Source organism: Ornithodoros turicata, chromosome 9 (genome assembly GCF_037126465.1).
Source record: "Ornithodoros turicata isolate Travis chromosome 9, ASM3712646v1, whole genome shotgun sequence".
Taxonomy (NCBI): Eukaryota; Metazoa; Arthropoda; class Arachnida; order Ixodida; family Argasidae; genus Ornithodoros; species Ornithodoros turicata.
In genome coordinates, this window is record NC_088209.1 from 30,915,314 (window position 1) to 30,940,871 (window position 25,558).

Genomic DNA, 25,558 nt, shown 5'->3' on the forward strand with positions numbered 1-25,558 from the left:
ACACGGGCCATTCTGCGTGATGGCCTGCGGGAAATAGGAGAAGGGACGCCGGTGCGAGACATCTTTCGCTCGCGTCCGTATGTGAAGATTACCTTTCCCTTGTGGTGACAGTCGGGGCGACACACTCTGGCTGGTGAAAGACGTGGAGGAAGACCGTAATTTTGTGAAGGAGGAGTGCGGGTGAATAACGGAATGCTCGCTTCCCCACGAAAGAAAATAGTGCGTTCATTTGCCATCACTGGAACACTGTGGCACATATGAGAGGTAGAGTGATGAAGATGAAGCAGGACCGAGATGGAGGTGGAGTAGGACAATTACTCCCTGGGTGGCGCTGTGATCAAAATATCTTTCGCGCAGAATCTCTTTCCCACTTTTTCTTTTTTGCTTAGTTGTCTGCTGATCTTTACAGTGCTTCAGTCCACTAGACATAGGCTTTTTTTTTTTTGAACCAGTTTGTGAAAATCGCACGCTCTGCCACTTCCATGTGGCTGAGCACAGCGTTTCACTTCTTCGAAATCCTCTGTTTCAAAATCCTTCCGTTAGGAAGTGCGCAAACCACAAGGCTGTTTCTGCGAGCAACTCTTCGTCTGCTGTTATGTACCTTCTTCGTTTCCTACGAGAAGATCGCTCTCATTTCTGCGTTTTATCAGCACAAGATTCTCGGCATCTTGCTTTGCTTTCTGGATTTCAAAGTCCAGTGACACTTTTCACTTTACCGTCCTGTCGACCGAGTGCTTTCCTGTTCCTGTCAAACTTTCCTGAATCTTTCCGCTCGTAAGGAAATTACAGCGACGTATTTTAACATGGCTTGCTTTCTGCATCGTTTGGCTTTAACGTTTGTAATTCAATTCGGACTCGCGATGCACGGCCTTTCTTTCACAGATATTGAAAGAGATTCGTTGTGAACAATCTTTAACTGGCAATGTGTCCGGTACTGTTTCTTGCCGATTTATTGGAGCGTTTCATTAGCGCACGTTTCTTTTTCTTTGGCATGCCAGTATAATACTACGTTTATCGATTGATTTCATTCGAAATAACGCGGACGCTTAGATTATAAAATGCGAAGCGGGAAATTAGGGACTGCTGCGATGAGGCAGTTATTGCTATGGATGAATTTATAGGGGCTCACACAAGCAGGTCACAGGAGCTCAGAACACATTCTTGTCTTCTATAAGATTTTATGAATATTGGTAGAAGTGAAAAAAAGGGGGGGGGGATAAATCCACTGAAACTACTGTCTATTAGCGCACACGCTTACATCCGGTGGACTGCATTTCATCAGGTACTGCTTGCGACATACTTGTCTGAAATCTCCAGCCCGTGGACCAGCGCCCCCTATCGGTGGTGTCGCGCGCGAAGGAGCTACACCATTATCGCCTGAAAGGGGAGGCCGTGTATAGTGCTCTTGTTTCACACAACGCCACCAATCGGGAGATCATCTGTGATAATTGGGCGTCGTCTGCTAGCATTCTTTCCTCCATGTTAGCCAGACGACGCCCAAGTATCACAGATGATCTCTCCCGATTGGTGGCCTTGTATGACACGGCCTCCCCTCGCAGCTCCTTCGCGCGCGACACCGCCGATTGGGGATAGCTGGGCCACGGGCTGGCGATTTCAGACAAGTATGCCGCAAGCAGTACATGCAGTCCACTGCCTGAAAGCTTATTCGCTAATAAACAGTAATTTCAGCGTTTTTATCTTTTTATCACATGTGTTGACCCTGCTTGACTCAAAGTTTCGACGTTTCCCGATTGCCAACATTTATGGAAGGGAGATCGGGCATGACCATTGAAGCCGACGGCTATTGAACATGCCTAGTAGCGCCACCTAACGTGGAACGTGTCAACTTCTCAAACAGCATTGGATCCAATGCTCTTTGAAAAGTTGGCACGTTCCACGCTAGGTGGCGCTCGGCGCGTGTTCAATGGTCATTGATTTCAATGATCATTGAGATTATTGGTTTACTGTTATACCCCTGTTACACGGGCAGTCTTCAATTACCACTGAAACCAATGGCAGTTGAACATGCGTTTAGCGCCACCAAGCGGGTAACGTGTCAACCTGTCAAGGAGCATTGAATGCAACGCTCTTTGAGACGTTGACACGTTACCCGCTTGGTGGCGCTAAGCGCACGTTCAATTACCATTGGTTGCAATGATAATTGAAGACTTCCCGTGTGACAGGGGTATTAGTGTTCCCATCCAGGGGTATTGGTCTAGAAGCGAATGACATTGACAGACAGCTGGCGAAAGGCACAATTTACGCGAGACACGCAAAGAGGTACGTTATACTCCGTATCTGATGTTTTTATTCTACGTCTCGGGTATTACGTCGATTCCGGAGAAGTTCAGAGAACAAGATTCCCGATACTTGAACACAGAAATGTCCACGAACAAAGTGTCGAGTCAATGAGCTTAAAGGGGTGGTCGCATCCGGAAACCCATGTGCGCAACCGATACCACCATGTTCGGCATCGACCGACAATCTGCCTGGCTAATTTTTTCGTCCTAAAAGTGCTTAGGTACTAAATAAACGAATTTTAAAGACCGGTCCTGCTTCCGCGGCAGCAGAAGCTCCGGCGGCGTGACGTCACTCCCTAAGCGGAGGAGTGAGAGGGCGGCGCTCAGAGGAGGAAAGGTGCCGTCCAGACGCCCCGTAGCTCTATGAGACGCCCGCACGGCCGTGGCATTCCTTTTCTCAAGGTCGCGCCCTCGTTGGTTCTTAGGGAGTGACGTTACCTCGTTTTTCCAGAGAGGACATTCCGGCATACTCTCAACATCCGTCGTCTGCTCTTGTCACGTATTCCGTCCAATAACAGTCAAACTGCGCCACTATTTCGTGTGGAATCTTTGATACCGTGGTCAGTGGTTCAAGAGGAATAAAATGACATCATACTCGTAGTTTCGAAATCGACTAGAACGAAGCAACCGGAGGGAGGAGAATGGCCACAATATTTCAGAATTTTGAGATGATTTCGAATTCGAAAGGCAAAGTCCAATCCCGCTTTTATGGAAGTGAAAAGGGCTCTCGCGCCCTCGCATAAAACGGCATGAGCTGCGAAATCTCTCGCGTGTTGTTTACCCTTCCTGACGGAGCATATTGGTCGACCCCTATCAACTCGAAACTCAACTCGAAACGGTGTCGCACACGCAAAACCATCGCGCGCTAAGCAAACAGTTTCCGCTCGCGAAAAAGCACTGTTGGCTGGTCGATAGCTATCCCGATCGAATGTTAATTAAGTCGGTCCCTGTATCCACACAGACTCCCCGCTGGGCGCTTTCAAAGATAGCACTTTAGGCGTGCCATGCATCTATAGTATGGCGGCGTGTTGTTTCCACATGGTTTGTTGTGTGCGTGTTGGGAGGGCAGAGCTGTTGCCACTTAGCAGATTGTATTGTGAGAAGGTGTGAGGGGTCTAGGGCGTTAATTTGATTAGCGAGAGGAACTAGGCGGCATGGATATAGCTGCAAAATAGGAAGTGAGCGTCGCGCACTTACATCCGGAAAGGACCGTGCGTAAAATGCTACGTGTGTTACGCGCGCTCAGCTTACCTTAAGTGTCTTTTGCAAACTGGATCAAGAGAATTAGTGAGTCTTTGTGTATTTGAGTAGTCAATGACGGTGTAAAACTTTTGTCGTGTGTTCGAAAAGTGTGCACTTGCATAGCACTGGCGTTTTCGATAGTGGAAACAGCTAAGCTGTCGCGTTCATCGCGAAATGGACGGAAGCAGGTCGGCCTGGAATGGGAGGCCTCTACAGAGAGGACGCGGAGAGGACGCGGAAAGATACTGGCTTCCGGTTGTGCACGCGAACATGGTCTTGCACACAGTTTCGGGCTACGTTATTTAATACGTGTTTAAACTCATGTAGAGCCGCGAGGAATTGTTTAAGTTCTGTGAAATATGTCTTGGCAGGTAGATTTTAAGTGATTGCTAGCGCTCAAGGAGGCTATATGTTTTCAGTGTGGGTCTTCGAAACGTTTGTACAGTCTACCTTCGTTTACAGCGCTGTGATGATGACAAAAAAATCGCATTTCGTGCTTCGTTCACTTCTGTGATCACTCACACAACAAATATTTCTCAAAGGAGAATTCTAATCTTATTAAACACTAGACAAACAAAATGTGTACAAAATCAATATATCTAGCAATATTTCGTATACGTTGAGCCATATAACTCCTACATAATTTTTTTTCGGCTATGATCAGTCGAGATAGCTCGCTTATAAGTTCACGTACCACCTTGGTGGAAGGTGCCACATGGCAGGTGACATGGCAGGGTCGTACCAGAATCTCCTTATCGTGCATGGTTAGAAAAACAAAGATGGCGGGTGCAGTACCACCTTCATGCAAGAAGTACCACACAAATCTAGGCCGGCTAATGTTTATTCGTCTACTTTTCCTTCAGGGCCTCCAAAATTTGACGTGAAATTTAGAGCACACGCAGTGAAGGGCGGAGAGAAGGCTCGTCTGCAGTGCACTGCAGTGGGCGATCATCCGATCGTCCTTTCCTGGGCAAAGAACAACGAGAGAATTCTTGATACCAGCAAGTACAGGTAAACACGTTCCTCCCAACTAATCTTGGTCCTTTGTCGTACTCAAGGCGTCGATGCACTTAGATGTCGGAGTCGTCTGAAGAGGAAAAAGTCGGTGACATCCGCGCGGGTGTTTTAACGTGCTTGCAACAGCACAGAGGGTGCCTATAATGTTATAGAGTGGCAGAGAGTGACCCACTTTTATACGGGCAGGTCTCCTCCTGTTTATTACTCTGTCCGTGTATTCACACGAGCGACATTCCCTAGAATAAGCGAGTGGAAGATGCGAAAAACTTCATAGCTCATGTGAGCGCGCGCTCAACGTCTTGTCTTCACGTACACTGCTAACTGTGAAGAGTATCCTGCAACACCGCTACGAGATACTCCGTAGCAGACGACAGGAAAAGACGCATACGGCATCGTCTGCTAAGTGTGGTCTGCTAAACGCGCGGTACGCCACTCCTGATATTCCGGCACCGTGTGAGTGTTCAGCACAACAGAGGGCGAGACTTCGGCTGCGTGTGCAGCTTTCTTGCTTTTTCTTCCACTAGAATATTCCGTGAGGATGTCGTTCGTGTGAATACACAGTGTCGGTGGCAAACGACAGATGTTTCTACCAAATCCCGAGTGCAGTATTTGCAAACGAGTGAAACGACCACCCAGTTCAAGTGAAATTTTGGTTGCATAAACGTACGCTTAACGGAGGAGAGCGTTTCCAACGCACGAGTATCGTTATCATATTTACGCATCTCTAACATCAATTCTCAAGTTTAACCACAGTGGGACGTCAGTTTTAATCCCCAATTCCCGTTTTAACAGCGTGGTTCGGTTCCCGTGTTCAGTTCCCTGTAGCGGAACTTTGCTGCCGTTCACAACGTCCATGTTACCTAAAGCATTTCCTTGAAGCTCTCCTTACGGCTATCTTTGTTATACGTCAGAATTTCTACACTGAGCAACCAGACATCCGCAATGACAACTTCGACATTGATCGTCGCGTCTGACACTGTCGAGGACTCTGGAATCTACAGTTGCTTCGCCAAGAATCACTATGGGTCGGATGAAACCAGCATGCGACTGCTCGTCCAGGGTGAGCGGTGTTTCGTATCTAACACAATAGCTTGTTGCGTGACTTCATTGAGACCCAGAGAACTTTGGGTTCCAGTGGTTTCCAGAACAAGAGATTCGGCTCGGAGCTCCTGTAAAGCGTGCTCTGCCTTCGAGAGACTATCGCAGCGGCAGAGCACCCTTTACAGGAGACTCGACTGGAGGTATGGTTGGTATGGTTCCTGGGCGATACGGAAAAATATGATCCGGAAATTAAGCAAGTAGGATGCAGGTTTCAATGTAATAATGAAGCTTCGGAATACTAAGCTAAATACTAAAGTCTTCGACTTCGAAACAGAAATATGAACATAGCATTGAAAGCAGCCTGTGGAGTCAAATTCATTCGAACGAAAAGCAAATATGACATTTTCTTTTCTTCGTGTGCACAACGTTCAACTCGGTAATAAGGATTATGCAATTCTTAGAAGTTGCATTCTTTGCATTTCATTCGTTGCATTCGCACGATAAATGGTAAATGGCTGCAGCCAAAATTTTGGCGGTTCTGGTTGCACCATGTGCTATGAAAAAGAAGTGAAATCATTCACGCTGTTCCTAAGCACTGAATTGTTCGTTTCCGAACTCAATCCCCTAATGAAAAATTGTCTGTCCTTTTCGTCTTGATTTTTTCAAGCAGTAAATGAGTTCGACAACGACACAAGAATGGAGGTCGATACGAAATTGAGTTTCTTACCTAACAGAAACGGAAACCAAAATTCGTAGGTGTTCTCAGTGCTTTCCATACCGATCTCATTCAGCAGGCCCAGTTGAATACTTTGGGCAGAAAGGTTCTATATCTCCGTGCTTTTCCTTCAGGTGACGATGTCAAACGTCCGCATTAGGACAATATGACGAGTGTGTTCCTGGATAGAGAAAAATGAACTATCCGCTCATTTCGCATGATGCTACAAAGCTTTATAGTGCCAACCAACGCCTTCACCGCTCCGAAAATGAGAAAGGGCAAGATAAGCGGGCATTGCAATCTTGTATGCGAACTAAGAGATAATAATGGAATGAAAAATATATTGCAGGTTTCCAGATCGGCACGACGTTGGCTGATCCTTGTAAAGAAAATGTGCATTATTTGATGAACACGGACAATGAAATGCTGTTGTGTCAGTTATGTTAGTGTCTTGTCAGAGGTACCGGGATCGCCGGCGAACCTGACCGTCACCAACGCCACTGCCAGCAGCATCACATTGACGTGGATGGAACCGTTTCGTGGAAACAGCGCCATCACAAGGTTCCTTGTGCAGTACAGAGAAGCGGGCACAGGTATGCCTATAAGACCCTGATATAGATAAGGTCTATAGATATAGATAAGGTATCTATAAGACTCTGGTAAGGTCTTCATCCACTAAACATGCAACTGTGCTAGTTAAATTATGTCGTCCTCTTTGTTTATCTGTTTATCTTCAAATACTCATAGGGCTCGAGAGCATTCCTTGTGGAAAGGAGGCGCCCCTGCTAGAAAAAGGAAAAGTAAACACAAAAAATACGTCCTCACGCAATAAAAATAAATAAATAAATAAGAAAAGTACAAGAATGGAGGAACTGAATTTTATTCATCCAAAACATAAACGTTGCCATATAATGATCTGGCAACACACTTATTACAATAGGAACAATGGGAACAACTTTAGTTCTGTATATGCTTTATGTGCACCCTAGTCAATTGTAGTTTGTGGTTATTGCTATCATTACTATAATTCCTCTTTTCCTACGCAAAATATTAGTATGCGAAGTCCCATTAGAAGCCTCACAAGAGTTAATGGACACAGTCCTCACGAGATCAGTACGTAAATGAACTGCTACCTATTTGCACGTTAAAATATGACTATCATTTCACATAGCAGTTAAGGAAGTGGCAGATTACGCGTGATAACAGCCCCATTTATTCTGTGCAAATTTGCTTATCTGAGGACTCAAGGTACAGTGTGTATGAGAGGCCGTGGAACACGCTCCTATCTGTATATTGCATAAGTGCAGTTTTTTTCGATATGTTTTTAGTAACTTTTTCCGTTGCTTCGCTTCATTGTTCCGCAGATGATGCGTCGGCTTTAAGAAACCAAACGACGGATGGCACGCATAACTCAACTATAATCTTGGGCCTTCGTCCTTCGCGGGTGATAAGTCTAAGAGTCAAAGCCGAGAACGGTGTTGGATGGGGACCTTTCAGCAGTTGGGTTACTGCCAACACTGAGGAAGACAGTAAGTTTTGCTCTCTCTTTCTCACGTTTGACTCACTACCATTCCCGTGTTCAAACTAAGAACGGCACGAAATGTAGTCCATCAACTCTAACAGAGTTACTCCGCTCGCGAAATTAGGTTCTGGTTCAGGTAGAGGATCAGGTTCACCTACTCCTTCTTGAAGCATGGCAGGTATCCTGGGACACCAATACCAGGGGACACCAATACCAGGGGACACCAATACCACATGATACTAGTTACACTGCGGCGCCGCCAAGTGCCACCTGCCCTACACTTTCGGTGTCGGTGCACTACTTGTCGCGGCGAAGTGTGATGCAGTTAGCTATTGCAACCAATAGGAACGAGCGTAGGGTGGGGCTTAAACGTGCCATTCTTAGGTTGAGCACGACAAAAAATGCTTTGTTCCCGAGCAGTTCTGTACAGTTTGACAGCAGGTGCTTCGTTTGATACAGCTTCCATCACATGGCATTTGAATAAAAAGAGATATTTCGTTGCAGTTTTGGTTACCCTCGTCATGTAAAGCCATCGCCATAACTTAACGGTAACGCGCAGTCGTGCGTTACGGTTAACTGTCGCGACGGCTTTACGTGCATGAGCCCTTTGTAGGTTCTGCATATAGGAGGGTATAAAACTTCTTGAGAAAATATAGTCTGTGTTGTTTGTCTGGCAGCAGTTTGCACAGAGTACACATTCAGTTTCAAATTTGCAGGCCCTGCCAGCGCGCCCGTTAACATAACCGCAAGACCTACAGGACCAAACTCCATCAAGATAACTTGGCAGGTAAGCAGCTGCAAGTTTCTGGTCGCGCTGGCATAGCACGACCTGCACCCGTGATGTACTATCTTCATATTAGTTAAACCTCTCGCTGCATTTCACTGAAACTTTGCCTTAAAGAAGCACTGAAAGTCCTCTCCATGAATTTTTCATTCTTGGCTGCAGCAGGTTGTACGACAAATATCATGCCTTGTTGGTATGTCAAGCTGCAAGACGTTCATCAAGAACCATAGTGCATATAACGGGTGTAAACACCAGATCCATCCTAGCGTGGTTCTTAAAAAGCATTAGAAAGCATACAGTGCATACTTCCTTCATTTGTTAACATAATCACCCTGCATTTGCTTCCTCGTTCTCATTCATCATTCCTTCATCCCACTTTACCAAGTGCTTTGTGCTCCACTAACTAATTTATGCATGTGAGAAGATATGATCTGCATCTAATGTCCTAGTCCTATCATCGTGACACGTAATGACATACACAATGTGTTGCAGTTACAGAGAGGACATTATGAATAAAGTGGAACAGTGCCTGCACCTCATTCCTACAGCATGCAGTTACAGTGCTCACTGGCAATAAAATTCACCTTTTGCAGCCTCCAAAGGAAGAAGATTGGAATGGACATCTGAAGGGCTACTACATCAGCTACAGACCTGCGGGCTCGAATGAACAGTACTACCACAAGACAATAGACGTACATAATCCACACCAACGACAGGAGCTACACCTGACCAATTTGCGCCTTTCGATGTCCTACGCCGTAGCCATCCAAGCTTTCACAAGCAAGGGGGCTGGACCGAGGTCGGAAGAGTTTGTAGTCAAGACACTTGACGATGGCAAGTAATTCATCAGACATAGAGAGAGTGAGGTAGCAGGAACACGTCCGGAGCTATTGTGGTAGCCTCCTTAAAGGGTACTGAACATCTTGGACACAGTTATGCATGGCTTCAGGACTTTCAGAAGCATTTATCTTCACTGTGCCAAAGTAGCAGATTCTTTTCCTTCAAGAAATGCCTCATCTCATCTGATCCTTCAAATGTGACGGCACCAAATTGTATTCTTCGCAATTTTGCATCTCTTCTTTCCTGTTGCTGTGCAGCATATTTTACAGCACCCTATTGAGCGACAGAATTTCAACACAAAGTAGAATACATATCAGTATTAGGGTATTCTTGCAGTTAAAGTGTATATTAAACCGTTACAATTAAATTGTCTTCCAGTACCACCCAGCCCGCCTACTCTGGAGGTGATGTCCGTCACTGCCGACTCTGTAACACTGGGGTGGACCCTAAAGACGGCCTTCGGCAATCCCGTCACAGGTAACCTTAATATAGTGCTGCGATTTTAATGTGTCCTCAGTCGTGGAAGTTGCAATGTCTTGAAAGTAATTTTGCAAGGACTGCTTATTAACATCCCACGTCACCCATTGTTTAGAGTACATGCTTTACCGCCGCAAGGATATGGAACATTGGCTTGAGACCCCCATATCAACCGTGGAGCCATCATACACAGTGCGTGAACTGGAGTGCGGCACTACGTATCAATTTTACATGACTGCGCATAATTCTTTGGGAAGAAGTGAGCCAAGTGATGTCATCCGAATCAAGACTGATGGAGCAGGTACAATTTTCTATCTCGTTTTGATTGCAGCGTGGTTGCGTAGGTCTTAGATATAAAGAACTGTCTTCTGTTTTGGATGGGACAACAAAACTTGCTGCACACAAGTTGAATGCCTAAGAACATTTTCGTTCAAATTGTTTCCCCCGCACATTAGACAGATGTTTGGTATTTTTTGTGCGTTCCACAGTACCACATGTTTGCTCAATGTGCCATCCACCTAAAGTGCTTACCATTACTGGCACATTGTTCCTTTCAGAAGACAAAGATCATCAATCATCAATCATATCGCGACATAATAGGACTATAAGCGGGCCCCACTGACATAATCTGCAGGAAGTATGACTAAATACACCCTTGGAATTTGAGTAATTAATAGAATTGAATAATAATGTGTCGGCATCAATGTAAATTGAATACTGCTCCACTCTGTTCAGTTGGTATGTTGTTTGTTAACTAATATTAGCTGTTGTCACATAAAACAGCAAAACTAAAGATGGTAAGAATGTGCAAACATGCTAGGCAAAACTCCAGGACGTAAACTGCAGCAGCTGAGTGAACAATTATCATAAACCCAACATTTAAGCCTTACCAACTCAACACGCAATGACCTGAAGACTTGTTCATGCCATCCTTCAGAACACTAAGGCACCACAGAGAAAATTTCTCAACATTAGTCACGATTATTATGCTGCATCGTATTAGGGTGTCGATCACAATAGCGCTATCAGTAAAAATAACTCTGCTCCGGTATTTGAGAGATAGAAAACCACTTTTTTCAAATACGGATAATAATAGATGGGGAAATGATCCGAGGCAAACTCCATCTAGGGACAAATACCCATAGGGACCATAGAGCCTCCAAGACCCTAAAGGACAAAGTCAACAAATAATTCACGAAAAAGTCAATGAGTGCCAGCAGCCGGGGTTGAACATGCACCCTACTGACTATTGGTCAGGGGCGGTGTAAAGGTATATACCAGTGTGGTGTAACGGTAGCATCTCTGACTGGTGATCAGGAGGGCTCGGGTTCAACCCCTGGTGCTGGCATTCATTAGCTTTTTCGTGAATTACTTGTTGTCAATAATAACGCTTTGTCACTCGACTCTACTCATGTTCACGTTTTTCTTCCAGAGTGTCATCCATAGTGTCTATACTGTATCACCAGCAAACAGACATGCAGGAAATCCAACAGTGAAGGCTTCACTGTTGCATTTCCTGCATATTATTACTGTTCTGGACGCTGGCTGTTTTCTTCACTTCCCTCTGTGGAAAATAGACAGCGAGATTCGATTACAACACTACTGTTTAACACCTTTCTTGCTCTATCCCATTCTTATCATTCCCTTCCAAAGCTCCACTCTCCCCAAGCAAAGACGACTTCATTCATCCAGCTCAGCACCACGCCACTTTAAATCTGCATAGCTGGAAAAGTGGCGGTTGTGAGTTGCTTGAATACTCCATTAGAATTCGCGATGGAAGTGGACAGCCCTGGACCACACTTGCTGAGAGTGTAGCTGCAAATCAGAGCCAGTTTTTGATCAAACACCTTACGCCTGGAGTGTCGTACAGCGTCCACGTCGTCGCAAAATCGACAGCTGGAGCAACTGAAGCACAATATACGTTCACCACATACAACGGAACTGCCCGTGAGTTGGAGCGTCTATTCGGCCTGTACGCACAGCATGCTGTAACGCCAATATATCTTGTTCCCCTACACACTTGATATTTTTGGTATTTTGACTGTTTTGGTATTTTGTATTTTACTTGACACTTGGTATTTACCTGGTATGTACTTCATGCACGGATGCAGGAAACCACGCAACTGAAACTTAGACGCAAAATTTAAGATATTCATCATATTTGCTTTAACCGCTTAGATGGCATTCTCTTGTGTCATCCACTCTCATCAACAATTGTGCTTGGTGGTGCTCAGTCTAGCTTAAAATTAGGGGTTTGCAAATGTGAATATTTGAAGTCGAATATCGAATAGATTATGGGAAAATACCGTGGCTTTAGTGTAGGCTTTCTGGCATTAACCGTCACAAAAGAGAGACACAAATATTCTGTCAGAAGTCACTACCCTTTAATTTTGCAGGGTAGTGTTGCCTGCTTTTCAGGTGAATCGACACTTACAATTTCAAAATTTGATGTCAGACAGTGGCATGTTACACAGGTGAGGCTGTAATTGTTTCTGAGCATCCACAGGTCACTTGTGAAAGAAACAAATTTGCGTGCCTCAACTTTGCCAGGAATGTCGTTTAGCTTCTTTGCTGGAATGTGTATGTCTCGCTTGGGGAAGTTGCGTTACTGAAATTTGAATGTGAGGGACATTTTTAAGACACCCTTTTTGTCGCTGAGCCGCATTAAAAAGTCTTAGATATTCAAAGGCAACATCAAATCAAAATTCCCCACCCTCACCGCTGAAGTGCACGTTAGAAGGACGCCGCCTCTTCCTCAGCCGAAATACACCAAATACAACCAATTACCTTGGGGTAACGTTGTCTTAAGCCAAACAACAACGGTCCGTCTGTGTTGGTCTTGCAGCGCTGTCAATTTCCTAAAGGAGGCTTCACCTCATGCTGGAAATCATCAGGTGAAGCCCACTTTCGGGGTGGTGAATATTCGGAAAACAGATATTGGATATGGGATATTCTTCGAATGATTGATATTGGTTTCCAATTCGAGAACTCGAACATTGGCACACCCCAACTTCAAATAGAAGCAGCATATGAAGATAGTGTGTGTTTAGACATTATTCATGAACATTTTCATCTGCAAAAGGGTACAGTGCACCCTTGGCTTGTAGTTCAGTGTCTGCAATCACGACTTCAACTACCATCTTGTGATTTTACTTTTAGTGGAGTGTATCTAACAACACCTTAAAGCCCTATAAGTTACAGTAATTAATAGGTGACTCATTCTGTTTCCATTCAATCTCCAGATATCGCATCCGTTGGAGCAACATCATCTCATTCCAAGAAAACATCCTTGTCAAGTGTCACGGACTTGGAGATTTTGATTCCTGTTCTGGTATCCAGCTTCGTTGTCGTCGTTGTCATCATCGTAGGATTCATTTTGTGCTCTCGGGAGTCACTATGCACCACAAATAGACAAGGTTAATATGATGTGCATGTGTTTCCATAGAGCTTTAAACACTCTGCTCTTTCCACGCCTAAAATATCACTCTTCGTCTGCATCTAACTGACTGATTTGATTCACGGTGATTCACGGGCATATCTGCAGCATTGAAAAAGCAATGTTGTACACTGTGTAGTCAGTGGATTTCCAGTTAATATTTGTTCAGGAAGTGCTGGGTACAGTGAATGCTCCGCTGGACGTTTTGACTGCAACACTCCATTCATTCATTCATTCATTGAACTTCACTCATTTATGTGCAGGTGCCCCAGCTGAGTACCAGTGGAACTATCCTGAAGAAATTTTAGCCATGAAAGACATGCCCAATGGTTCTGAGTGCACACCCGAGGAAGGAATCCGTCGCTCAGGCTCACATGCTGGCTCTCCATACACAGCCAGCCAATCCATTTACGAACAGAGGGCTGGTAAGGTTAGCACACACCCCTACGTCTGTGTCAGCTCTAGTAGAGGCCTATAGATAACAAATATCCTGCCGTAGATCGCAGTAGTACGGATCCCTCTGCTGTAGGCTCTCCTGTTGCGGGACATGTATCGAAATTTCATCACCTCAGAATTTTGGTAACTGCAAGTTCCATAAATGTAAATGATCGGTATGATCACTCTTTCATCTTCACCTGTCAATTAAGCATTTTGTAGTTTGGCCTTCTAAACTAGTACTTGCACGAATTCAAGCAAGCGGAGACATGATTTGCCTATGTGCAGGAATATGTAATGCAGAATGATTCCCCAGAAATATCTTTGAGATGACATGCTCCGAAAAAGAGACACAGAGGAAGAATGTTTTTTCTATGAGGACAGAAGCTAAGCATTAATTTTTTCTGATAGAAATCGACGACGGACGACATCCCTATGCCATGCCATATGATATCCGGCACAGCAATTCATCACAAGCATGTGGATGTGAAGACCAGGCAAACTCAAGCACGCTAAATCGACGCGCTGACCAGAAGCTACATGGGTCAAATATCTACATCAGTCGACAGGTTGGTAATGTTGATGTTGGTTGATACGTTCAATACCATACAGTTGACTCTAGGGTGAAGATGGTCTAACTCGTAAGACGACAGTCTGATTAATTTGCCTCGCCCCCCGCCCGGGTTGATTTATGTGCTGGTAACATATACATGTAGATTTAAAAACGCAATGTCACAGCTGTTGTTGTTGGCTATAGGTATAGGAGAAACAACAACAAGGTTTAGGAATACATAGGGCTCTGCACAGTGCATTTGAGCTACACAGCCATCTTTATTTTGGTTTATTAGTTGGCTGGTTTATCTTGGTTTGTCCGCATAACATAGGAATACATTGTGTTCTTACACTGGAAATGAGTTCTTTCAATGCAACATCACATTATGCCTACTGATGAAACAGAAGATGTCTTCATTCCTCTTTCAGCTCATACATATCAACTTTCTTTTACTATATTTTAGAAAGAGTGTTATATGGACAACTCAGTTTACAATCAACTAAGCATAAGTTGTGTACACAAATAAAGCAGGAAGCTGGAAAATCTAGCAAAGTAAAAGCTCGAGGCTGTGAGCCGTGACTGTTCAATATATTGACGACACTCAATCCCAAGGCTTTAGTTTTGATCTCTGTGTAGAGAGGTTACGCTAGCACATACTTTGATATTACAATATCAAGCAGTACTGGATTTTGTTATATTTTCTTTTCTCTTATATTAAAGCTAAGGGTTTGACTTGAGCTGCAGGGGACACATAAATCGTTTTTGACTGTTCAGTGGATATTGCTCTTTTGGTTCTACTCCAACTACTTAATACACTCGTTGTCTATAAAACTGTGTGTACACATTGCCGACCCTGTCAGTCATGCCGTGTGATTACAGAGCCTGTCACACCAGAAGCAACGGGAACGACCTTATGAGCCTTTAACTGTGAAGTTGAATGCCTACGAGCCCAATGGAATTACCCCGCTGCCTTCCAGGAAAGACCACGTTGACGTTGACGCTTGACGGTCACTCCATGGTCCGAAATGCATTCAAGATGAGTGTCCATGCTTCAACGGTGCTCTCGATACAGAAAGAGAAGTTCCCAGTGGTTCGGGCGGGGGACATCGTAAAGCCGCCAACATTTTACACACCTTCAGTGCTCCGTCTAGAACATTTGAACGTGACATTCCGCTGCTCCCATGACGATGATGGGCAAGGCATGGACTGTTAATACTGAGACGTCCACAGGTGTTGTCCAGAACTCACCAGGTATTCATGTTTGTATTCACGGACGTTATCACCCAGAAGGGTGCGTGGCGTACTCACACCCTGTGTTGCGCAAGACAAGAGCCAGGTAAATTTTGCGGATACGAGAAAGGTTATCTCATATTCCTGATGTTGCGGAAATGTTTTGAGATGTTCCGTGGCATGCCCACTGTGATTCACTAACATACTCGTACATCCATCTGTGCTTTGAAGTTTCTCTGGCATTGTGTACTATCAATGTGAAGAACGTCTGCTCAACCAAGAGGATCGTCGGTTGCTGTAGTAAAGGGAACACAGAAACAGGACTGCGATGGAAGTGTTCCTGATGGGAAAAAGCCATGTGGTCGTCACAATGAAGAAATATAAGACTGAAGGACATTGCATGCACTCTAGCAGAATGTCACAGAAAGGGAATGGAGAACACAAATCCCTTGATGGGTGTGAAATAAAGCCCACAGTTGATGTTATGTGCCTCGTGTTCATCGTCAACTTTCTCTTTGGTGAACCTGGTGAGTACCTGATAAGCATAGGGTAAGTGTCAACAGAGGTCAAATCAAAACACTATATTTTCTCCATAATGACAAGGCACAGAAGGACGGTTTTCCAGGCCATTAGTTCTTGAAACCCATCATAAAATACCAAAAATTGAAGTGTAGCACTGCTTGATAATCGAGCTGCAGAAGTCATTTGGGAATACTTTTGTTATCTCCTCAGTGATGACGTCTTTGACTATGCTGTGGCTTCCCCCCTTCTTGAGGTTAGAAGGCTAATTATACAAGCCAGATGAACAGAAAGTAAACTCCGAGTAGCTGTGCAAACTTTGGTGCAAGCAGCTGAAATACAACGACGGCTGTGTCGCTACGCATTGTGGCCAGACTTTAACAGTGTTTTAGAGTTTCTTTTTTTAAACATAATACATTAATATTTCAACATCATCTCTTACAAATGTATTGCAACTCGAACCCTGTTCGGATGTTTAGGAATGTTTACAATCTTTTCTCAACGATTTCGTATTGCAAATACGCAAAACAAGGGAGGCGGGCCAGAACGTAATCCATACAAGAGCCCGTCCTGCATGTTGGTTGTGTGACTTAAGAGACAATACTAAAGTCTATATTTGCCACACACCACGTGACGCCCAAGGTTACATCACCCAACCTTCGCAGCGCGCTGCTCGCGACGGACAGCGCACGCACTCTATCAGATGCTAAACTCGGCATATACAGCTCTCGCTGTTAAAGAGTTCATAACATCAGTTTTGAATGCAGGATCATACAGCTCGCATCAGATTTAACGTGAACGCCATTCCGGCCTGCGGAGTCTGGTAGTGCTTAGTAGAAACAACGGCGGATGGTGTTTTGGTCATCTGTTTACATTTCTTCTTTTCTTTTTCTTTTCCATTTGCATTTTCTGCTAGGCACTGCCAAGGTGGCTCGGTGTTGAAGTTAACTTTGACGCGAGCCGTACACGATGATGGGAAGTTTTCAGTATCCACTACAGCGCAACCCCGTTAATTCGAACTCTCTTAATTCGAACTTTCAGATACTTCGAGCCGACGCTCGGGTCACGTCAATGTCATGTGTATTCCAATGGGGGAAAACGCCGCGGACCTCCCGCTCTGTAGCGACGTATCCACAGGCCGCCAGCGGCCCTTCGTTCCATCCGTCTACCGCCGCGCGATCTCCAACGCCCTGCACGGTCTGTCTCATCCCGACGTCCATCTTACCCAGCGTCTCATTGCAGTGCGTTACGTCTGGCCATCGATGAATTCAGACATACGTTCATGGGTCAGAGCCTGCCTGGCTTGTCAACGGTCGAAAATAATGTCACGCCGCTCGGCATGTTCGCCCTGCCCGATGCCCGTTTCGATTCTCTCCAAATGGACATCGTGGGACCTCTTTCCCCGCTCTGGTGGACGTCGGTATCTCCTGACTATAGTCGGCCGGTATACCAGATGGCCAGAAGCCGCGCCAATGGCGGACAGACCGCAGAGCAGAGACAGACACACAGCAGAGACCGTCGCCTCCACTTCCCTCACCGCTTGGGTGTCCCGCTTCGGCGTCCCATCCTGCGTCACCACCGACAGGGGGCGCAGTTCGAAAGTGGTCTTTTAGCCGCCTTCACCAATCTCCTGGGCATAACACGACTACGTGCGACTTCGTATCACCCTTCCTCGAACAGTTTAGTGGAAAGGTTGCACCGCCACCTGAAAGCTGCTTTGATGGCGCATGATTGCTGTGCACATTGGACCGCCATTTTGCCCCTCGTGCTGCTTGGCATCCCCACCGCCTTAAAGACTACCTCGGTTGCAGCTCCGCGCAGCTTGTCTACGGCTGCTCCTTGGGATCCCCGGCGAGTTTCTGGCCGCACAGGAAAGATCCCCAACGGCGCCTCAGCTCCTCGATCGCCTGCAGCACGTCTTCGACACCCTCCGTCCGGTGCCGACCCGTACCTCATCATCCAACCGTCTCTATATTCCCCAGGAGCTGGCCACTGCCACCCATGTGTCCCTCCGGTCCGGTGGCCTTCGGAAGTCATTGTGCCCACCCTATTCCGGCTCCCACCCCGTCCTCCAAAGATCTGACAAGACGTTCCGCTTCTCCGTTAACGGAAAGGAAGCATCGACCGCCTCAAATCCGCGTTCCTCGAGGACACGACCGTCTCATCGATTCCTCTGCCCACCAGCACCGGCATGTGCCCGCCACCTTCGACGTCGCTGCCTCTGGTTGGTTCCCCTTCAGGAACACCAAAGAACGTCAGTTGGTCCGACTGCTTCTCGCAGTTTTCAGCGGGGGAGAGGGGGGAAGGCCTGTAGCGCCCCACGGCGGACGACGAAGTGGTCGCGCCTCCAGCATCGCACTGCGCGAGCTTGAGATTCTTCGATCATTCGGATCTCAGTTTTCGGACCTGACGGCTGATGCAATAAACAGCCTTCTGCTCCTGCCTTTTGGGAAATCCTGACTCGATTCCTCATTCCCACAAGTAAACTCCCCAAAGGGACGAATTGGCCCAATTACTCCCTCAGAGGGACGAATTGGTGCATTTACTCCCGAACGGGATGAATGCAAGTACTTGCTCCCGAAAAGAACAAATTTGCCCATTTACTCCCCAAGGGGACTAATTGGACATTTACTCCCAAAAGGGACGAATTGGCCCATTTACTCCCCAAATGAAGTAATTGGTGCATTTATTCCCAAGAGGACTAATTGGGGCATTTACTCCCCAAAGGGACGAATTGTTGCATTACTCTCCTAAGGGACGAATGCAAGTACTTACTCCCCAAATGGAAGAATTGGGGCACTTACTCCCCAAATGCAGTAATTAGTGCATTTACTCCCAAAGGGACGAATTGGGGCACTTACTGCTCAAAGGGACGAATGCAAGTACTTACTTCCGAAAAGGACGAATTTGGTCATTTACTCCCCAAATGGAGTAATTGGTGTATTTACTCCCCAAAGGGACTAAATGGCGTACTTACTCCCCAAGGGGACGAATTGGTGCACTTACTCCACAAAGGGAAGAATTGGGGCATTTACTCCCGAAGGGGATGAATACAAGCCAGGTTCACTATATATGCGTGCATATATCATTATTATCAGCATTTGGACCAGTGGAAGAAACATCAAAACCATCCAACGTGCAACGTGACCATGCCGTCAGTATAGTCACATCATGCTATAATGACGATTGCCTTGATGTTGATCGATGTTCTTGAAGAACGAGCTATGGATGTATCAATCGAAGAAAGTCTATTTACTTTTTACTCGGAAAAGGATCAAGGACTTTCGCCTTGCCGTCTACGGACGGCCGACACAACGAGTACGAAAGCGCAAGTTTCTTGGCGTCGTGGTGGACAGCAACCCCACTTGGGCAGAAGAGGTAATAGCCCTCACAAACACCACTAAGAGATGCACCAACGTGATGAAGATGCAGGGTGGTCACCACAAAGGCAACGGAAAAGCACTCCGCTCTATACACTCTCGATTAATTCGACAAACCCTAGCCTGCAGCATTCTGCACCTACACCGCCCCTCCAAAACCCAAGCGACAAACTTGCAGCACAAACTTGAGCTTGCAAACAAACTTGCGCCTGCGAATATGCCTCGGAGTGCCTAGGACTGTAGGGACAGGATTCCTCTTTGCAGAGGCGCGGGAACCTCCTGTCCAAATACTAGGAAAACAGGAGACAGAACGACACCTGCTACGTCTCCTCACTGGACACACTGCACTCCCGCTGGTTGAAAGGATTAAGAACCGACACAAATGTTTCCCCGTTATTGTGAACACGTTCCAGTCTACTAAAAACTCCCATCGACTACGTAGGCTTCCCAAAGTGCGCACAAAATGTCCGATAACGCCCAGAACAATAGAAAAGCGCTCTAGCACACGCTCTATTCGAGGTACGGTAATGTATCCCGCATAAATGAGTCCAGGGAGGTATTTTAAGCCCATTCCACCCAAACTTCTCGGTATGCATGCAATACCTTTCGGTTCCCCAGAGACAAACTTTCGTGCTGGAAAATATAGGGAATTTCATGCAGTAAACAACTTATTCGCTTACTATCCCACGCTATGCGTGATGCATTGTAATATTCCGTGAGAGGTGAGGATTCATAATTAAGCAAAGGTGTCGCAGCCATTATATATCTGCTACGGTTGCCTGGAGCGAGAAACTGGGCCCCGGTGTGAACTTTGGTATGAATAATGTGTTTATCGCGCTATGGCGGTACATAGCAAGTAAGTTACATTTATGCCCTCATGCTTTCGCTTTTGGTATGACGTTGCTGGCTTCTTTGTTTCTCTCTCTCTCTCTTCATTGCTATTTACTGATCGTTCGTATGCCGTGTTTTCGTATTGAACACAATTCTGAGAGCATGATTCGTTGCGAATTGACGGGCACGACTGGAAACTTGGTGTGTTATGTCCCCGTTTCATGGACGTTGGAGACTACAATCACCCCGGTTGCAAATTGCGCTGCCGGATGATGGCGTGGAACAAGATTGGCGTTTTATGTTTTCAGAAGCGTTTTCGTGAACGACTTACGACCAATTAAAACTCCTTGAGTCTTGCTGCTTGCCCATTTCGTTTCCGCAGTGGGCCTTCTGGTTTATGAAACTGACTAGTTCTGCTCTCCTTGCTAAAAGAAATGCTGACAAGATGATGAAGCTTACGATTTTCTCTCTCTCTCTCTCTCTCTCCTTTTTTTTCCGGTACCTTATCAGCGAGACTCGAAAGCCTTTAGCGATAGAGATTTAGTGCTCATTTACGTAGAAGGATGTAAGAGGAAAGTTTTGCATAATTAGGCACAAAAGCGAACTCGAAGCAAATGCTCGTGTGCATAGTGCAGCAAAAAGAAGTATCTTAATATTGTCGGGATAGGATTAGATCATGAAAACATTAATCTCTTTAGGGGATTATGTAGGCTATTGGGAAAGAACAGGAAGTGAGAGAGAGAGAGAGAAATAAAAAAACGAAGGTTGTCGGCCAACACGAAATGATTGCGACTATCTTTCTATGTGAAAGTGGCAAGGCTGATGAATGCAAGAAGCCTATATTTTATATGAACGCAGAAGAAAGACGTCAAGAGCATTAGCATAAGAAAAACACCTTTGCGCTATAGCTTATTGCTCTCACTTAATGTTTTTATTATTAGCTCCCTTTCGTGAACGTAACGCTTTATCTGATGTGTAGTAGTACATGCGGTACCGAAACGACTGAAGTCCCGACATCGTCTGCAATGTACCCAAAACATCACCGGCGAGACACACTTTGTGGCTTGATGTGAGACTCGAAATGCGAACGCCGCTTCTTGCGAAAGGAAAGAACGTTGTCTTGTAGCACTTGTGAATACATGTATACTCACTTTGGAAACGCGCTCCTCGTCAATGTTCAGTTCAGTTCAGTTCAAATGTTTTATTTTACAGCTTGTACAGAGGTAATGCCATACAAAATGGGGTAAAGAAATTGAATGCATTATACGGCACGAATTAGAAGGATCAAACGCCATAGGCGTGGAATTGATCCAATATTGTATGAATACAACTCAAGCTGACATACGACAGTGATCGCTAGGAAACACAAAATAAAAAATAAAAAATAATTAGTATTACAAACGACTCATACAGGACCAGGACCTTTCAATCAAAGAAGAAAACACCAATATCAACAACATGAAGAGTCAACACCTGATATGTAAAGCACCAACGACAATTACACAGCGCTTTCACCCATGAAATAATCATGAATCATCTTCCTGAGAACCACTAACGAATTACAAGTATGAATATAAGGTGGAAGCGAGTTCCAAACTTTGGCCGCGAAATACTGGAAAGAAAAGTAGCCATAGTTGGTTCGAATACTAGGCAAAGTCAAGACAAATGATCCCTGATTCCTTAATGGGATTACGCAGGTCTTGGCCTGTAAACTTACAAACGGTACGGAAATTAGACTGTGCCGCAGTTTGAAAACAATTACACACAATCTACGCATAAGCAAAACCTGAACCGACGGTATATTGAAAACATGATATACAAAAGAGACACTTTCTTGAGGCGATAGCGATAACATGGCACGAAGCGCCTTATTCTGGGCTATGCGCACTGGATGTGTCGTGGACCGGTATGTCAATGCATAACATTCAATGCCATAATATATATAACTTTGAATATGTGACATGTATACTGTTCTGAGAACTGATAAGGGAAAGAGATATCGAAGTTTGACAATAGCATATATACCTGAGTATATTTTTTGACAGATGTGCGAAATATGTTCATGCCATGAGAGATGTTCATCAAACACTAAGCCTAACAGTTTAACTGACGAACGTCTCTCAATGATATGTGCACCTAGGGCCAGAGATATCCCGTGTGATCGAATGTGCACTTGTGGTGGCTTGAATAAGACATAGGATGATTTGGCTGGACTGACTACGAGTTGATTGTAAGTTAACCAGGTGTTTAACCTTAAAAGAACGTTATTAGCTTTTGCATACAAGTCCACAACGTCATGACTCTCAACAAAGATTGATGTGTCATCTGCATATAAGATTGTTTGAGAGTTAAGGTATGAAGCCAAGTCGTTTATGTAAACAAGAAATAAAAACGGTCCCAAAATGGATCCTTGTGGAACACCAGTAGAATTGGACCCAAGAAATGAAGACGTTTCCCCGAGTTGTACAAATTGTCTTCGATTCCGGAGATAATTACGTATTAAACTGTGAGCGACGCCACGGACTCCATAGCGTTCCAATTTTATGCACAATAGAGAATGATCTATAGTGTCGAACGCTTTTTTAAGATCCACAAAAACGCCCATGGTTAACAATTTTGATTCTATATTACGTTTAATTAGTTCACTAATGGAGAGGGCAGCCAATTCCGTTGATTTATTTCTACGGAATCCAAACTGAAAGTCTGACAATAAATTGTGTTTCTGAAAAAAGTCCTCAAGTCTAGTAAGCAGTAGACGTTCAAATATTTTAGCAAGTGTGGGCAAGATAGATATTGGCCTGTAATTCTCCGGTTGTACTCTACTACCTTTTTTAAAAATAGGGCAGACCTTGGCAATTTTTAATTCATCAGGAAAACATCCTTCGCTTATCAGCTCATTAAAAATACACGACTTTGCAGACTCCATGCAATGCTTTCCAGACTCCATGTAACCAGTAGAAGTGCGGCTCACACCTCAGCGTGTAACAGCACGAAAAGCAGCCACCAAGCATTAGACAGCATAGAGCCCCTTGCGTCCGCCCTCTGACCGTCATGTCGTGCCTATGCTGCACTGGCAGTTTTTCTTTCTTTGCCCTTTCGTTTATGTTTAGTTTTTAGTTTTTTTTAATAGCAAGCCGGCATATTTCCTTTTTTCTTTTTCTTCCTTGTCTTTTCTTTCTAGTAAACATACCCCCCCCCCCTCTTTGTACCTTCATCTGGCATCCCTGTGGTAGGGCCGTACCTTCAAGGGTTCATCACGCTTGTACCTGTAAGCAAAGTCCTCGGAGATAGCGAATACGACTAGGAGTGTCAACGTTCCCTTTACATCTAGAAAGTATACTGCCAAGTTTTCACTCATCATATGTTGACATGCGTGTCCATCGTCCAACCAGGCAGACGCATCAGCTGCACGACTGGTCACAAAAGCAATTGGAGGAGTCTATCATTCAGACGTATTCTCCCGATAACACACACATATATATGTGACGTAACGACGTAGAGACCGAACTCACGCTCTTGCATGGGCAGGGATATTCATTAAACTGACATTGCTCGGGACGGATGTTCCTGTGTTCATCATATATATATATTTGCAATGCACTGACTTTGCTGCAATTACACTGACGAGTGCAATATATATATATATATATATATATATATATATATATATATATTAGAAAGCAACATTTTCCTGAGTCTGGGGAGTGCAAGGGACGGGACAACAAACAACGTATCCGATTGTCTGCTGTGTTTGGCTTCGCATATTGTGATGCAACAGTTACATAACAGTTGTTACAGTTATTGTAATGTTTGCATATTAGTTTCGCCTCGTTATCGTTCGTGCCGTTATCCACATTGAGCCGTTATCTCCCTGTTTGGGAGACGGACCAGTGAGGTTAGGAAACTGAGGACTTACAACGAATATAAGGCCCGCCAACAATAATCATTAATCGTATTCTTTGAAGGAGGATATCCCCAATTTTTCATTAGCGACGTCACTCTTCAAATTGCCTCATTCTTTTCGATCATGTATGCCTCGTATTTCCCTCTTCTTCTCCTGCTTTCCAAGCCACTTATCCGTGGCATTGTACAGTTTGGAATTGGGATGAGGTCTCTTAACCAGTTGCGACGTAACCTTCATTAGAATTCAGAAAACGGCGCGTCGCAAGCGTCCGCCAGCTATGTTTAAGTGAAACTCGCGCTCCAATTGCATTCTCCGGATGATCGTTAATTTCTGGCTAATGTGACGACCCACTTTGTCTGGCGCCCGCGTCCGCATTAAGCTTTCTCTGCGGCCACTCGTCAAGAGGAACTGTTACACTCCGGTCCACTTGCAGATGAGTCGCCCACACGGAACCGTGGACGTGAATTCCACCCGGTGTCTAATGCGAAGCAAACTCGAAGTATCGTTAACCTTGGCCGTTACGAGCGTTTCATTAGGCCAACTTTCCAGTCTCGTGCGTGCATTGGATACCACGCCGTGCTCTGTTTAACTGGCATCGGTGTAGCCGGTATCTAAGCACAGGTGTTGTAACGCCGCCCAGTTTAAAATGAAGTATGGAGAAAAATGTGTACATTCGCGGTTTGCGAGGCTTGTGAGTAGAATGAGTTAGATTGAATGGGTGCGCTCTAATATTAACTAAGAAAAAAAAAAAAGAGTCGTTTTAGTCCGTCTATGTTTGGCCGTATATTAGGAGACCCGCGGGTGATGTTCATCATAGTGACGAGCCAAACATGTGAGCGTGAAACGGATCAACACTTGCTACGTTTGCGTGCGCTCAACCCCGTCACCCACTCCTCAGGAAAATCCTATACCGTCCTGAAAGCGATTTCCATCGCGTATAGCGCAGAGGACACACCAGGCTCCCGCTGGCTTCATAGCTAGGGACATCACACGGCCGTAACGCACCCTGCTCTTTGCCTGTGCCACCCACCTTCGCACGTCTTCTGGACCTCCAGGATCGCAGATATCAGGTTCCCCCTCAAGTCCTCAAGTAGTTGTGTGTGTTCAGCAGATGATGTTGATCAAGGTTGTTTAGGAAAGAGATGAGGAAACGTGTGGATTGGGCTCCATAGTTCTATCAAAGAAATTGTATAGTTCGTGCAATTTCAAATGGCATATCGGGAAAGAAGATTAGGAGTAATATCGGTCGAGCCGGTACTGCAACATTGTATGCTTGCCTAATTTGAGTGCAAACATGTTGATTGTGGTAAGTATTTGGTCATCCTTGGCTAC

General features: G+C 45.2%; 1 protein-coding gene across 3 annotated transcripts in view; it reads left to right on the forward strand.

The window, feature by feature from the left end:
- The window catches only part of LOC135368610 (cell adhesion molecule DSCAM-like), a 208,885-nt gene extending 192,808 nt beyond the window's left edge, over positions 1-16,077 (forward strand). For 2 of the 3 annotated variants that reach the window (XM_064602002.1, XM_064602001.1), the window contains 13 exons: positions 4,406-4,553; positions 5,471-5,619; positions 6,774-6,908; positions 7,680-7,844; positions 8,554-8,624; positions 9,215-9,455; positions 9,840-9,938; positions 10,054-10,239; positions 11,592-11,885; positions 13,181-13,354; positions 13,638-13,799; positions 14,221-14,378; positions 15,242-16,077. In XM_064602002.1, coding sequence (XP_064458072.1) covers positions 4,406-4,553; positions 5,471-5,619; positions 6,774-6,908; positions 7,680-7,844; positions 8,554-8,624; positions 9,215-9,455; positions 9,840-9,938; positions 10,054-10,239; positions 11,592-11,885; positions 13,181-13,354; positions 13,638-13,799; positions 14,221-14,378; positions 15,242-15,367 — 2,108 coding nt within the window. In that variant the 3' untranslated portion in view covers positions 15,368-16,077. The remainder of the gene's footprint in view (positions 1-4,405; positions 4,554-5,470; positions 5,620-6,773; positions 6,909-7,679; positions 7,845-8,553; positions 8,625-9,214; positions 9,456-9,839; positions 9,939-10,053; positions 10,240-11,591; positions 11,886-13,180; positions 13,355-13,637; positions 13,800-14,220; positions 14,379-15,241) is intronic. The other variant, XM_064602003.1, reaches the window with a different exon arrangement.
- Positions 16,078-25,558: the final 9,481 nt, after the last annotated feature.